This window comes from Triticum urartu, chromosome 7 (assembly GCF_003073215.2).
Source record: "Triticum urartu cultivar G1812 chromosome 7, Tu2.1, whole genome shotgun sequence".
NCBI lineage: Eukaryota > Viridiplantae > Streptophyta > Magnoliopsida > Poales > Poaceae > Triticum > Triticum urartu.
This window is the reverse complement of record NC_053028.1, coordinates 359,838,720-359,851,072: the sequence shown is the minus strand read 5'-3', so window position 1 is coordinate 359,851,072 and position 12,353 is coordinate 359,838,720. Positions and strand designations below refer to the sequence as shown.

At 47.9% G+C, this 12,353-nt stretch overlaps 1 protein-coding gene across 12 annotated transcripts in view; it reads right to left on the bottom strand.

Annotated features, from left to right (window-relative positions):
• The window catches only part of LOC125521988 (pentatricopeptide repeat-containing protein At5g65560), a 32,091-nt gene extending 20,743 nt beyond the window's left edge, over positions 1 to 11,348 (bottom strand). For 5 of the 12 annotated variants that reach the window (XR_007289571.1, XR_007289569.1, XR_007289573.1 and 2 more), the window contains exons 1-4: positions 8,988 to 11,348; positions 7,975 to 8,206; positions 7,577 to 7,766; positions 7,311 to 7,502 (exon numbers count right to left, since the gene is read on the bottom strand). Coding sequence is in view for 1 of the 12 variants with exons in the window: in XM_048687053.1 (XP_048543010.1) it covers positions 8,944 to 11,169 (2,226 nt within the window). In the remaining 11 variants the exon portion in view is untranslated. Of the gene's footprint in view, positions 1 to 7,310; positions 7,503 to 7,576; positions 7,767 to 7,974; positions 8,207 to 8,902 lie in introns of those variants that run through there. The other 7 variants (XR_007289578.1, XR_007289575.1, XR_007289576.1 and 4 more) reach the window with 7 other exon arrangements.
• Between the last annotated feature and the right edge of the window lie 1,005 nt (positions 11,349 to 12,353).

The following is a 12,353-nucleotide window of genomic DNA, read 5'->3' as shown; positions in this document are numbered from 1 at the left end:
TGATGGGGCTGAACAGCAGAGGTGGCAGAGACCAAATGAGGAAAGGAATCCTCAGGTGTATACAAGAAGGAAGAGAGTTGTGGAGGAACAAGTGCATGAGGAGCAGTCAAAAGAAACTATGGAACAGGGGGAGCAGTCAGAAGAAACTCAAGCGACAGGAAGCTCATCTGAAGTGGAGTCATATGAGAATTCAAGTACTAAAGAAGCATCACCTAACCTGCCAATCGCTCTCAAGAAGGAAGTAGCAAGGAAAACTTTGAGCAAGGGCAATCTTGAGCATGACATCAGTAATTATGTCACCTATGAAGCCCTATCACCTTCATTTAGAGCATTTGTCGCATCACTTCAAGCCGTGATTGTTCCTAAAGACTGGGAAGAAGCAAGACAAGATCCAAAGTGGTGTGAAGCCATGAGGGAAGAGTTGGAGGCCCTGAGAAAGAACAAAACATGGGAGCTAGCAAATCTTCCATATGGAAAGAAGGCAGTCAGTTGTAAGTGGATCTTCACAGTGAAGCAGAATCCTGAGGGTAAGGTTGAACGTTACAAGGCAAGACTAGTAGCCAGAGGGTACAGCCAAACATATGGTATTGATTATGACGAAACATTCGCCCCAGTTGCAAAGATGAATACAGTGAGGATTCTAATCTCATGTGCAGCTAACTTTGGATGGCCACTACACCAACTTGATGTAAAAAATGCCTTTTTACATGGAGATCTACAAGAGGAAGTCTACATGGAAATTCCTCCTGGACTTTCTACACCTGGGACTGTTGGGAAGGTTTGTAGATTGAGAAAATCTCTCTACGGTTTGAAGCAATCGCCAAGGGCTTGGTTTGATCGGTTCAGGCAAGCAGTTTGCAGTATGGAGTATAAACAATGCAATGGAGATCACACTGTTTTCTATAAACATTCCAAGCAACAGATTACTATTCTTGCAGTATATGTGGATGACATCATAATAACGGGAGACAATGAAGAGGAGATTGGAAGACTAAAGAAATGCCTAGGCAAAGCATTTGAAGTTAAGGATCTTTGTCAGCTAAAATATTTCCTGGGTATCGAAGTTGCAAGATCAAAGAGGGGAATAGCCCTGTCTCAGCGGAAGTATACCTTAGAGCTCCTAAGTGATATGTGAATGCTTGGATGTAGAGCAGCCCCAACTCCCATTGAACAAAATCACAAATTGACAGCACAGATGGGTGAACAAGTTAACAAAGCAAAATATCAACAATTGGTTGGCAAACTTCTGTACTTGTGTCACACTAGACCAGATATTACATATGCAGTAAGTGTAGTAAGTAGATATATGCATGACCCCAGAAGTGGACACCTTGATGCAGTCTATAGAATATCTAAAGGGCAGCCCTGGTATGGGACTCTGGTTCAAGAGTAATGGCCATTTGAATGTTGACGGTTATAGCGATGCTGATTGGGCTAGCTGTCTTGATGATAGACGATCAACCTCTGGCTATTGTGTGTTTGTTGGTGGAAATTTGGTATCATGGAGAAGCAAAAAACAACCGGTGGTGTCAAAATCAACTGCAGAAGCTGAGTATAGGGCAATGTCTCAAGGGCTGAGTGAGATGTTATGGGTAAGAGGCCTTCTGCTTGAGCTGAAAGTGCTCAGACAAGATCCTCTGAATGTGTGGTGTGACAACAAATCTGCAATCAGCATTGCTAATAATCCAGTGCAACATGACAGAACAAAACATGTGGAGATAGACAGATTCTTTATCAAAGAGAAACTGGATGCAGGAATCATCAAGATAACTCATGTGAGCTCTGGACAACAAGTCACCGATTGTCTGACAAAAGGTTTGGGAACCAGGGAGAGCAATCTTGCTTGTGACAAGATGGGCATGATAGATATCTATCATCCCTCTTGAGGGGGAGTGTTGGGCTGTGTCTTATTTGTATTTCAGTGTGTGTGTGTGTGTGTGTGTGCTTATGGCCCATGTGTCCCATGTGGCCCATGTGGCCCATGTAACCCAGCAGCCTATATATGTGCTGCCCCCTTGTACAGGAAAACCTAACTCCAATAGAATACAATAGCAGGCCATCTTTCTATCCCAGCCGCCACCCCTCTCTCCCCTGATTCTACAGTGATTAGTTAGTGAAGAGTGTTTGTTGGCATGTAACAAGATAGGGGCATTAGATAGCTATCGCCAATCTTAAGGGGTGCTGGGCTATATGTGTGTGTGGGTGTATGTGGGTTTTAGGCACATAAGCCCATACTAGTGTATACATATTTGCACTCGTAGCAAGTGAGAGGGAGAAGATTAAAGAAATTTGCCTGCCAAAACTAAATAAACCAATAGGAGGTCCAATAGAGAAATCATGGCTAATAAAAGCATGCTACCACTTGGGTGATTGGATCTATATGCAAAATTGCAAATGAGTTTGCAAGCTCTAGCTATTGTACAAGAGAGTAGGTGCAATTTATTGGAAGAAAGACATGGTACCAGCGAATCAGCAAGTAGGTGGAGCTTGAGGGCGGTTCAAACCTACTGAATCACGGTAAGCATGGTACTCCAGAGCAAATTTTTGGAGGAGCATGTAGCACATCAGATAAGAGTCGGGGTAGAGATACTGGGAATTTTGACTCGTATCCTAATCCTAATAGCACATACAGAGATGAACTACAAAAATTATAGACCAATCCTACTACTCACATAAGGATTCCAACTTCCTTCGGAAGCGGGGCGGTGTTTGTATAAAGTGAAATGGTCATTGTTTAAACATTTGTTTTTTCAGCGGAAATTTTCACCACTTAACTAGGTTAATTTTCTATCGCACATTAGACCCTGGTATGTGGCATACTAATCGAAATCTAAAAAAATAGTAGCTACCTTGTTTTATACAACCACCAGCTTACTACTAGGATCACAAGGTTTTAGATAGTGGCTATCGCTCCATGACTAAATTTGACCCAAAAAATTACTGCCACAAAACGCTGTCCTATATACCAGTATTTACTTTATAAAGCAATTATATTTATCATTCAAGATTTGAAAAACTAGAAAGGGTACTAACAAGAAACATGATGAGACATGTATAGCACGGACTCGAATAATTATAATTGTATAACCCTCAATGTATATTACAAATTATGCACTAAACAGCATTATTTAAGTATGGACGTGAAATACTTGATGCTAAATTTATTCAACATAGCCTGTCATCCTACCTCGTAACTCCGCCTATGTTGTCTCGACATAGCCGGTCCCAAGCCCGGATAAAGGAGGAGGGTTGTGATAGGCTTGGCGAGCCAACGTCAAAACCCAGCCACTCTATGGAGATGAAACCCAAAAGATTTTTGTTGAGGCATAACCCTCTCAGCGACGCACCACATCAGAACCCGGGTGTGGTGTCAAATGGGCAAGGGCCAGGCCGTCACCCCCCCCCCCCCCCCCCCCCCCCCCCCCCCCCCCCCCCCCCCCCCCCCCCCCCCCCCCGTTGGCGCGCCGTATCTTGATCTGGATACGGTGGCAAGTGAGCAAGGATCAGGTCGTCGCATCCTTAGTGGCACGCTACATCGACGCCCCAGTGTAGTGGAAAATGAGCAAGGGTCTTCGCATTTGACTCGATGAGTGCGAAGGGTAAGGAAGCTAGCCGAGCCTAGGAGGATCCGCTTAGGTAGCTGGGACGTAGGGTCGTCCCCGACAGGTAAACTTCGTGAGCTAATTGATGCAGCGGTGAGGAGAGGTTTTGATGCGGAGCATCCTATGGACATCACCATGTCAAGAGTCCGTTCGGCGAGTGACACGTGCGACATCTACTTCACATACACAAACGTGAATCATCTCCTTTACACGTGCTCACTTGACCCCTTCGAGGATGGTATACTACTTGACACTCCACTCGTGTGCATGCATACGTATTGTCGGAACGCTACGGACGACGAGGAGTGCGAACGCAAGTGTGCAACTACACCATCCGCGAGGGAAGCCTGGAAGCGACGACGGAAGAAGACGGAGCTGCTGAAGCTACAGCAGCCGGACATCCGGGCCAGAGGCCGGACATCCGGCGCCTAGGCAGCTGCGCAGGAGCTGCCCCAACAAACAGCCAAAAGCATCAGCGGATCTACTCCACGAGAGAGACCACGGCCCCTGTCTGCGCACAGTGTAAGGGCCGAGGCCCGTGTCTGCGCACAGTGTAAGGGCCGAGGCCCGTGTACCCCTTTGCCCCCCTAGACTATATATTCTCCACCTCGTCCTACTTTCTAGGGTTAGCATTGGTTTAGCTCATATTTAGAAATAGAGCATTGCTCATACACATCGGATCTACTCCACGAGAGAGACCGCGGCCCCTCTTCAGAGAAGATCCCTTTGGATTCAAGACCTCCTTGCGGAGAAGAACATCAAGACCTCCTCACGGAGAAGACCGGCTACCTTTGTATCGTCCTTAGTTGTCCGTGGATCGTGTGATCTCTTATGTACCCGAGGATCTAGCACATGTGTGACTATTTCGTGTTGGTTTAGTGATTTTCCCGTGTTTCCTCTCGTGTTTCCCCTCGTTTTCCCCTTGTGTTCTTCATGTTCATCGCGGGATCCGCTCCTTTCGTGAAAGATCGGCCGATTAGGGTTCTACCCTACATCAAGATGCCAGAAGAATGAAGACGGAGTATATTAGTATCAATCTTCAAGAACAAGGGGAATGTTCAGAGTTGTACTAATTACCGTGGAATTAAGCTATGAGCCATACAATGAAGCTATGGGACAGAGTCATTGAGCACCGCTCAAGAAGAATGACAAGCGTGATCAAAAATCAGTTTGGTTTCATGCTTGGGAGGTCGACCATGGAAGCTATTTTCTTGGTACGACAACTTATGGAGAGATACAGGGAGCAAAAGAAGGACCTGCATATGGTGTTCATCGTGATAAGATACCGCGAAATGCCATGTGGTGGGCCTTGGAGAAACACAAAGTCCCAGCAAAGTACATTACCCTCATCAAGGACATGTACAATAATGATGTTACAAGTGTTCGAACAAGTGATGGCAACGCTGATGACTTCCCGATTATAATAGGACTACACCAGGGGTCAGCTTTGAGCCCTTATATTTTTGCTTTGGTGATGGATGAGGTCATAAAGGATATACAAGGAGATATCCCATGGTGTATGCTCTTTGCAAATGATGTGGTGCTAGTCGACAATAGTCGGACGAGGGTCAATAGGAAGTTAGAGCTATGGAGACAAACCTTGGAATCGAAAGGTTTTAGACTTGGTAGGACTAAAACCGAGTACATGAGGTGCGGTTTCAGTACTACTAGACACGAGGAGGAGGTTAGCCTTGATGGGCAGGTGGTGCCTTAGAAGGACACCTTTCGATATTTGGGGTCAATGCTACAGGAGGATGGGGATATTGATGAAGATGTGAACCATCGAATCAAAGCCAAATGGATGAAGTAGCGCCAAGCTTCTGGCATTCTCTGTGACAAGAGTGCCACAAAAGCTAAAAGGCAAGTTCTATAGGACGGCGATTCGACCCACAATATTGCATGGCGCTGAGTGTTGGCCGACTAAAAGGCAACATGTACAACAGTTAGGTGTGGCGGAGATGCGCATGTTGAGATGGATGTGTGGCCACACGAGGAAGGACCAAGTCCGGAATATGATATACGAGATGGAGTTGGGGCAGCACCGATTGAAGAGAAGCTTGTCTAACATCGTCTGAAATGGTTTGGGCATATCCAGCGCAGGCTTCTAGAAGCTCCAGTGCATAGTGGACGGCTAAAGCGCGCTGATAATGTCAAGAAAGGTCGGGGTAGACCGAACTTGACATGAGAGGAATCTGTAAAGAGAGATTTGAAGGACTAGAGTATCATTAAAGAACTAGCCATGCACAGGGGTACGTGGAAGCTTGCTATCCATATGTTCCAGAACCATGAGTTGGTCGCGAGATCTTATGGGTTCTACCTCTAGCCTACCTCAATTTGTTTGGGACTAAAGGCTTTTTCGTTGTTATGGTCAACCCACCTCGTATATTGACGGTGCCATGTACCAGGGGAACACTAGCAGATTGGAGTCGGCCCACCAGGCCGGGAATCAGCCCATCGGGCCACGTTGCGTCCCAGGCATGTTACCGGGCTGGCGGCCTCATTAGCACGCATCCATCTACTTGGCGACCAAGACAAGCTATCCCGAGAATCTCAAAGGATCCCCACCCGAGCATAACCAACCCGGAAATTGTAAACCCTAGGCCCTGTCCCTTACATAAGCAAGGCCTAGGGCTAGATCATAGATCATCTAATCTCGATACACCTACGTGATCCTTCGCGATGTCTCCATTGTACACCACACCATATCTCTGATGCAAGGCTATGACCATCAATTCAATAAAGCAGCAATAGGATCTTGCCTCCACCGTGAAGGCCTGAACCTGAATAACTGCCTCGTGTGACTCCCTTCTGGCCTTTTGATTGCGAGTGGCTCCCTATCGAGATTACTGTCGACATTAGGCCCTTCGTAAACAAGCCACTGGCAAAACTAGGGAGCTGGCCACCAGGCACATCTCCTGTCTGGTCGGGTCCAGGTTCCCCTTCAGGTATCCACACCAGGCACGTCCAGCTGCTATGGCCCTCTCATTAGGCAGAGCCAGATCTGTTTTTATTTTAGGGATTCTGGGAGTACCTCACAACCTCGCCAAGCAGTCCAAGATAGCACGATCATTTCAATTGCAACCCAGATGCAGTCGAGTCCATGACGCACTCGGGGGATACTGACGATGCCATGTACCAAGGGTAAACCAGCAGACCGGAAGTCGACCCATCAGGCCACGGTGCGGCCAAGCCCTCTAAAAGGTTGGTGGCGTCATCAGGACGCATCCATCTACTTGGCGATCAAGACAAGCTATCCCGGGGATCTCAGAGGATCACCACCCAGGCATAACAGACCTTGAAGTTTGTAAACCCTAGGTCTTGTCCCTGTAAGCAAGGATACAATGGGGCTACTGACGATGCCATGTACCAGGGGTACCCGACACCCGACAGACCAAAAGTCGACCCATCAGGCCACGGTGTGGCCCAGGCCCTCTAACGGGTTGGCGACCTCATCAAGACGCATCCATCTACTTGGCGATCAATACAAGCTATCCCGGGGATCTCGAAGGATCCCCACCCCGGCGTCACCGACCTGGAACATTGTAACCCCTAGGCCTTGTCCCCTGTATAAGCAAGGCCTAGGACTAGATCATAGATTATCTAATCTGGATACACCTACGTGATCATAGCGATCTCTCCATTGTACACCACATCGCTCCCATACCAAGCTATCACCATCAATTCAATCAAGTAGGAGTAGGGTTTTACCTCCACCGTCAGGGCCTGGACTGGACCTGGGTAACTGCCTCATGTGACTCCCTTTTGGCCTTCCGATTACGCGTGAAACCCTATCGAGGTTACTGGCAGTATTATGAACCGGCATATATACAGAAGCTGACTCGGTGCATTAGCAATAAGTTGCATCCATGGAATCTTCCAGAATTTGACTATCCTATTTACCTGCGGAATGGAAATTATAAATAATTAGATTGTAAGTGCAAAATTGGTGAAAGCAATAAGCAAATGCAGCTTACCATTCAAGTATTCTTCGAGGAGCAGCCTGGAACATACTTAGATAATTGTCAATATTCATGCTCTTTACCATTAGAAACTAGTAATTTCACCAAGTTACAGCAATCAACTCAACAAACAATTCAACTTCGGTGTTGTATATATCTCTTCAAGCAGGTAATTGATATCCCTAATCCTGACAAATAAAATACCCTTGGGGGGTGAAAAAAAACACATCCTTCAGTGCACAAGACACAAATGTTGCACAGGGCACGGTAATAAAACTGTGCATTTAATATAACTCAGCAACGAAGGAAGTTGTCTCAAAAGTGATGGAGCAAAATGTGCATCATAAAAGGTAAAGAGGAAGCAATAGTTGGCAACTAAACACAACATAAACACAAGATAATTTGAAAAATACCTTCTTTCTTCCTGTGACGACAACTGCCTTGCCATCTGCAAAATAGAATGCACCGCTCACGTTCCTCTCCGAGTTGGTTGAGAAGTTCCCAATACCATTGAGAATCTGTTGCATGCCTGACACATACAAGTCTAGCCATTGGCTGAGAGCTATTCTATGTGGAGTTTGTGTGGTATTCTGAAAGGGTGTGCTTCCTCCAAGGGATGAAACAGCCCGCTGAAAGAGCAAGTGACTATCACAGGAAAGATGCAAAATGCATTTCTTACTTACTGTTGCAATACAACGACAACGACTGAACCACTACTTTGATAGAAAATGTACATCAAGGGGGGTTACAGAAAAGAAGTACCAGATGGTAACAATAGTCAGCCAATACTGGAATGCAAAAAGGTTGGCAAGGGGCAGTAAAATAGGGCACAACAAAGTCTGCCATAAATCTGTGAATGACTGATAAGCCTAATAATACTAATATGGGCTGTATCACAGAGTTCTTAATTATTAGCATTAAATATATTAGATCCAAATCCGTTTAACTACACAATACTATATTAAAAAAATTAAGCAAACGGGTTAAAGCCCAGTTTCCATTAGAGAACACAATGCATGATTTAGCTTTCCATTCTGTTTTTACATCAAGCTTTCCATCATATTAGTAAGTTAGTAAATTCTTGGTCACTGATGAAAGACTTTTCATAGTTTATACTGTTACATAATATCATATGAGTTGTAATCTACCAGTGTTACTAAACTGAATTATGAACATATTCCACTAGACATCGTCCTACAATCTATCAAATAAAATGACTGAGATCTTCCATACGATTCTATACATTGCTGAAAGCCTGAAATCGTGGAAAGGAAACCAATAACGGGCAGAAGATATGCTGGAGTGGAACTGAGACATGCAAATGCATATGCCTCGGCAATGGACCATCAAAACACGGCAGTTTATTGGTTTGTCTAATAATTTTATTGAGCAACTTCATGTGCATCATTTGCAATTGATACTTTACCTGTAAGCTTGGCATACAATGCATCACCAGGGCGATAATCTTGCTCCTCCATCACTGAGAGCAGAATCAAACACTCGGCAGCATTGCCCTTCCGCAATAGACCATCAACCAGAATCTTCCAAACTATCTCATCATAGTTGTATTCCTCCAATAACATGTCACCCAAAACCTTTTTAGCAGTCTTAATACTTCCCTCCTCACAAAGAGAACAAATAATATGCCTATACGATTCTATACGTGGTAAATAACCACTTTTGATCATTGAATCAAGAAATGTCAAAGCTTCTGTTGGCATTTTTAGTCTGCAACAACACCCTATAATTGAAGTATATACATCCTCGCCAGGGGTCAAGTTAGCACTCTGCATCTCACCGAGCAAAATTTTGGTTTCCTCCAATCTATCAACTCGGCATAAAGACCTAAGAAAACAATTGTAAATTTCAATGTCTGAAAGCAACTGAAGCTTAACCACCTCCTCCAGAAGCTCCTGGAGATATTCCATTTCTGCTATTTTCCATATATCAACAGAGCTGGCAAGGATATTATTAGAGGATTTTTTCTTTACCAATAATCTAAGCAGGGCCGTGTAGGACTCCTCATTTGGCTTGCACCTACTAGCAACCATGTGCTTAAAAACTGAAAATGCTTGACTGGCTAGTCCTAAATTTGCATACCCACTAATCAAAGTGTTATATGTCACTAAATTAGGGGAAATGCCCTGATCAACCATTTCAACCATCATATGTTCAGCACCTTCCATCCTTCCCTCATGACAGTAGGAGCGAACAAATATTGTGTAGGTGAAAACATCAGGCTTAATTCCTGCCGCAATCATCTTATTAAGTATCTTCTTTGAACCTTCAGGTCCTAGCTCCCTAACAAGCTCATCAATTAGAATGGTATACGTGAAAGCATTGGGTTGTACTCCTTTCACCATCATATCATCCAACACCAACATCGCTTGTGACAACTCCTTTTGCCTGCATAATCCATCAATTAGTGAACTGTATGTGTGAGCGTCTAGCACAAACCCCTGTGAAACCAATTTCTGCATTAACTTGTCAGCAGCATCAACCTTTCCTGCCTTGCACAGTCCATCAATCAAGCTGGTGTAGACAATCTCATTCACCCTGTATCCTTTCTGTATAAGAGACCCAAGAAACAACTGAGCTTCCCCAACCCTTCCACGTTTGCACAGAGCATCAATCAACATCGAGCAAGTCCACTCACTAGGAACCAGCCCAGTGGCCTCCATCGATTGGAGCATCCTAAAAGCACATTCCAACTGCCCATTATTGCACTGCCCCTGAATTAAGGCCGTGTATGTCACCACATTTGGAGCCAAACCAGCCTCGACCATCCGGCTGAACAGCACCATGGCTCTGTCCACCTTGCCAGATTTGCAGAACCCACATATCAGCTCAGTATACGTTCGCACGTTTGCTGAGCAGCCCTTAAGATCCATCCTCTCATAAACCTTAACCGCGAGCTCCAGGTCCCCGGCATTGCAGTAGCCATCAATCAGGGCATTGTAGACGACCACATTTGGCTCAAAACCCTCAGCCATTGCCTCCGCGAGAAGAACCTCTGCCTCACCAGTTCGCCCCGCCCCACACAGTCCATGCACCATCGTGGCATACACATGTGTGTCAGGGGCGCACCCGTCTGCCCGCATCCCAGCAAACACTGCCACAGCCTCACGCACCATACCGGCGCCACACAGCCCATGGAGCAGAGCAGTGTACGTGAACACAGTGCGTGCACATCCTCGGAGCGGCATTAGCACGAACACCCGGCAGGCGTGCGAAAGCAGCCCCGCCCGACAATATCCGAGAACAAATGAGGTATACGCATGAGAGTCCGGCGCAAGACCAGCGCGGAGTAGGGAGGCAAGATGCCGCTTGGCAGCAGGGAGGTCGCCGGCGAGGCAGTAGGCATTGATAAGGGTGGTGTACGTGCGAAGGTTGCGCGCGGGCATGCGGGATGCGAAGGACTCCATGTCCGGGAGCATGCGGTGGCGGGCGAGCGCCATGAGGAGGGTATTGAGGCAGCGGAGCGGGGGGAGTGGGGTGTAGGAGGTGAGGAGGAGGTGGGAGAGGCGGCGGAGGTCTGCAGTTGAGGACGCAGCAGCGGAGATGGCGGCGAGGAGGCGGGAGGTGGGAACGGGCAGGGGCAGGGGCATGGCGCGGAGGGCTATTGTGTGGTGGGTTATGAAGGTGGCGGGCGGCGCCGCCGGAGGCGGATGGTGATGGAGGTGGGAGGAGGGAGATGGGATCCTGGGCCTTTAGAGCATCTCCGGCGTTCGGCCCGGCTGGAAATAGCGCCGCCCTCGGGGTCGGGGCCGGTTGGCGTGGGGGTGATCTGGTTCCAGCCGCCGCCCCAGGTCGCCCCTCGTCAACGTTTTGTAAATATTTTTAAAAATATACTTAGCCAAAATTTGGCAAATAGGATATAGATTTGGCGATATTTAGGCGTTTTGCAGTCATTTTACATATTAAAAACATATAAATGTACTAAAAGGAAAAAAAGACTGTTGCTGCCGCGCCTATAAGCCGAAGAGCTTGCTAAAGGCGTCGTAGTCGCCGCCGTCGTCGTCCTCCTTCTCCTTCTTCACACCGCGGTCGTCCCTGCTGGACCCTTGCCCGGGGTCGCCCTGGTTCCGGCTGGCGGCGGCGCGTCGTCGTCGCTATCCTCGAGGACGATAACGCCTCCCTCGTCGCGCACGGCGGCGAGCGGCAATCTCCTCTAGGGCGTCGCGATGGCGCTCCATCTCCAGTTGGGCCCAATCCTCCCGTGCCCACTTCATGGCGGCCTCGTCGTCGAGTGCGGCCATGTCATCGTGCTCGCTCTTCACGGTGGCGAGCCCCGGCTCCATCTTCGATTTGACGAGGTGGTAGGTAGGAGCCGAGGAGGCACAGCCACCCTCGTTGATGACGAGGGCGACGTCGCGGGTGCGCCGGCTGAGCGACGTTTCCACGGGCTCGGCGTTGATGCTGACGAGCGCCGGCGACCCGGAGGAGCGGGAGGAGGAATAGGGAGAGGAGGAGGAACCGCCCAGCATGCGCCTCGGCAGCCACGGGCGGCCACTCCGGCGGGGGGGCAGGGCCGGGGCCGCCGGGTACTCGAGCGGCGATCATTGCCACCCTCGAGGTACTCGAGGACGGCATGGAGTGTGCGGTTGGGGGCGACCGTCGCTGTTGTTGTGTCCCCTTATCACCGGTGTGTTGGTGGAGGCGAGCCGCTCCTCCTGCCGGCGTTGGAAGTACGCCACCCAGTGCGTGTGGTCGTCGGTGGCGTACTTCGGGAGGTCCCGCTCCTCCTCCATCAGAGAGGCCCGAACACGCTCGATCTCGGCGTGGAAGTAGC